At 36.0% G+C, this 2,566-nt stretch overlaps 1 protein-coding gene across 1 annotated transcript; it reads right to left on the bottom strand.

The window, feature by feature from the left end:
• Positions 1–217: 217 nt before the first annotated feature.
• Positions 218–2,302, bottom strand: LOC149665096 (uncharacterized). The gene has a single exon (XM_089842071.1). It carries the CDS (start codon positions 2,300–2,302, stop codon positions 218–220), a length of 2,085 nt encoding a protein of 694 aa, XP_089698197.1.
• Between the last annotated feature and the right edge of the window lie 264 nt (positions 2,303–2,566).

Consider the following 2,566-nt stretch of genomic DNA (forward strand, 5'->3'; position numbering starts at 1 on the left):
TAGGAAAAATTTACCTGTTCTGTAAATTATTTTTCCATCATATTTTTCCCAATCAGAATGTGGATTTGCAGAGCTAGTAATTAGTTTCTTAATTTCTTTATGCAAGTGTGATGGAGGCCAATAACAAAAACCATCACTAGGGCACCATGACAATGGGACAACCTCCACAGTTCCTTCATCAAATGAAAATATGACAAACATCTGGGAGAAAAATGAACTAAGAGTTATGCAGTAGTGGAACAATAGATATCACCTCTTTATTTTTGCTCGGGAATGCGAAGCACTTCCTATCTATGACACTTAAGGGGTAGGATTTTACTTGATTAGAAACAGTAGCGTTAAACATTCCTAACAGAGACGACCGAAGTGGGTATTTAAATATATCTTCGCGAAATTTACATAAGCTGCCTGCCACCATCACTTCTCTATCTATGCGTCGATAAATATGTCGAATTTTAATTACCTCACCCGTTGTCAATTTCACACAGCTATCGGCAGATCGTGTTGTTAAATTAAGAGACCCTAACTCTAATTTTTTGTAAGACTCAACCCCCCTCGGTATATTTTTACTTTGGTCCTTAAAAGGTTTTTTAAGAACAACACCTTTTTTCTCCAATTTATTAAGTAATAAATGTTTACCTTCGTTGACCCTTTTGAACAATTGTTGAAGAGGTTTGTTAGGGGAACGCAACATTTTTTTAAGTTTTTGTAGATGGTTCTCGAAAGGAAAGGCACTATACCTGTCTAGAGGTCCAAACCTCTCTACATCAGCTTGTAAATGAGTTAAAGCATGAACATTTAAAGATACAAATTCTTTCCCATAAAAGTTTGGGCATGACGAAACAAACATTTCCAACAACTGCCCAGCATAATCTATAAATGTTTTAATATGTTCTGGAGAAGCAAGAATATAAATCGCACAGTGCAATAGTCTAAAGTGACTTAACACATCTTTAGATAGAATTCCCTTGGACAAAATTGGTCCCGAATACAGCAGAAACTGTCGGAATTCTGTGGCTTTCCACCGATCAATATATTTGAGAGATCTGGGCTTACGAGCGAACTCTGAGGGTAAATATTCTCTGCACAATTTAAGTTTAGAAGAAAACTCGTTTATCATTTGGTGGCTCAGACGTACAACAAAAGTTCCTTTCTTAACCCAGCACCTTAGAATTCTCTTAACCACCCCAAGGCAAACCAAATGCATATAATCGAGAGGAAATTGCCCAACTAGATCTATGTTTAATTCTTCTAAAGGTGATGGACCTCCAAATAAATGGTGCTCTTCGTTATCCCGACTTCTAAACGAGTTATTTGTACGTAAAGAAACTAATTCATCCGAATCCTCATCTGAAATAAACACTGTGCGATTTTTAAACCACGATCCCTTAATTGTGCACTTATCACAAGAATAGTAACCGGTGTGTCCCTTAGAGTTTTTAACGAAAGATCGCGCTGGTGTGTCTAAAATAAACGGGCCTGCTAAACTGCACGGAAATGTTCTACCATCATGGTTAAAACCGTTATTATTTAAATTAGCAAGATCATCTAAAAATAATTTCAGATATTCATTGAGAGATGAAGGCTTCGATTCACCACAAAACACAGCCACGGGGAAAATATCACCAACCAGCCCTTTTGAAAAACTAAAAACCCCAGCTAATATTGGCCAAAAGTTAGTGTTAGAACTCTTAAACAAAGGTATGCCATCAATGTTTATAGAAAATGATATATCCTCTAGATATCCTGGATGAGAATCCAAAAACTGAGTTAACCCATCTCTAAACCCAATGTACCAAAACTCTCCGTTAGATAACTGTGAAATTCCGCTAGTATATCTAAGGGTCTTTAATAATGTCCGGCTATCTTTGGGTAATTCATCATGACCATGTGCTCTAAGTATTTCTAACAAACTGTTACTTTTTACCGTATCAACGTTGTATTTAAGAACCCAGCTACGAATGTCCGATGATATATTACTTTGAATGTCCTCAGATGAACTACTAGAACAGCTTGTATTTAAACTTAAAGAGCTACAAGAAAGCCTATCTAAATTATCATCTTCACTTGATATTTCCCCAACTTCCGAGGATATTTCCCTAACCTCCGGGTATATTTCCCTAACTTCCGGGTATATTTCCCTAACTTCCGGGGATATTTCAGGTATATCATCTTCACTCTCTAACGTATTAGCTTGTTCATTGCCATTATCATTATCTAGTAATTGGCCCTCGTCGTTTGTATTTGGATTTTTTGCAATCTCTATAACTGATTGTAAATATTTTGATCGTTTCCTACGCATTTGCCTCTTACTAAGACTACAATTATCCTTGCTATACAAGGAACCAATTCTCTGAGATGAATTCATCAATTTTTAATTTGTACAGGACCTTACCTTAAGACCAAACTCACTTAACAGCACGCCAAATTATGGTCCACAAGAAGAGATCCAAAAATTCCACGTTTTGCAACAGTATCCTAAAATAAATAAAGGCAAATTTAAAGAGAGCATGAAGTATTCAAACAAATTATTTTTATATGATTAAGAACACTAAATTAGAGTCGA

The sequence above is a fragment of the Phalangium opilio genome, unplaced genomic scaffold (genome assembly GCF_054372755.1).
Source record: "Phalangium opilio isolate 3A_F unplaced genomic scaffold, DU_Popi_V2 ptg000061l_1, whole genome shotgun sequence".
NCBI classification, from domain to species: domain Eukaryota; kingdom Metazoa; phylum Arthropoda; class Arachnida; order Opiliones; family Phalangiidae; genus Phalangium; species Phalangium opilio.

Excerpts from the sequence above, each read along its gene's own strand:
- LOC149665096 (XM_089842071.1), bottom strand. The coding sequence starts at position 2,302 with ATGCGTAGGAAACGATCAAAATATTTACAATCAGTTATAGAGATTGCA.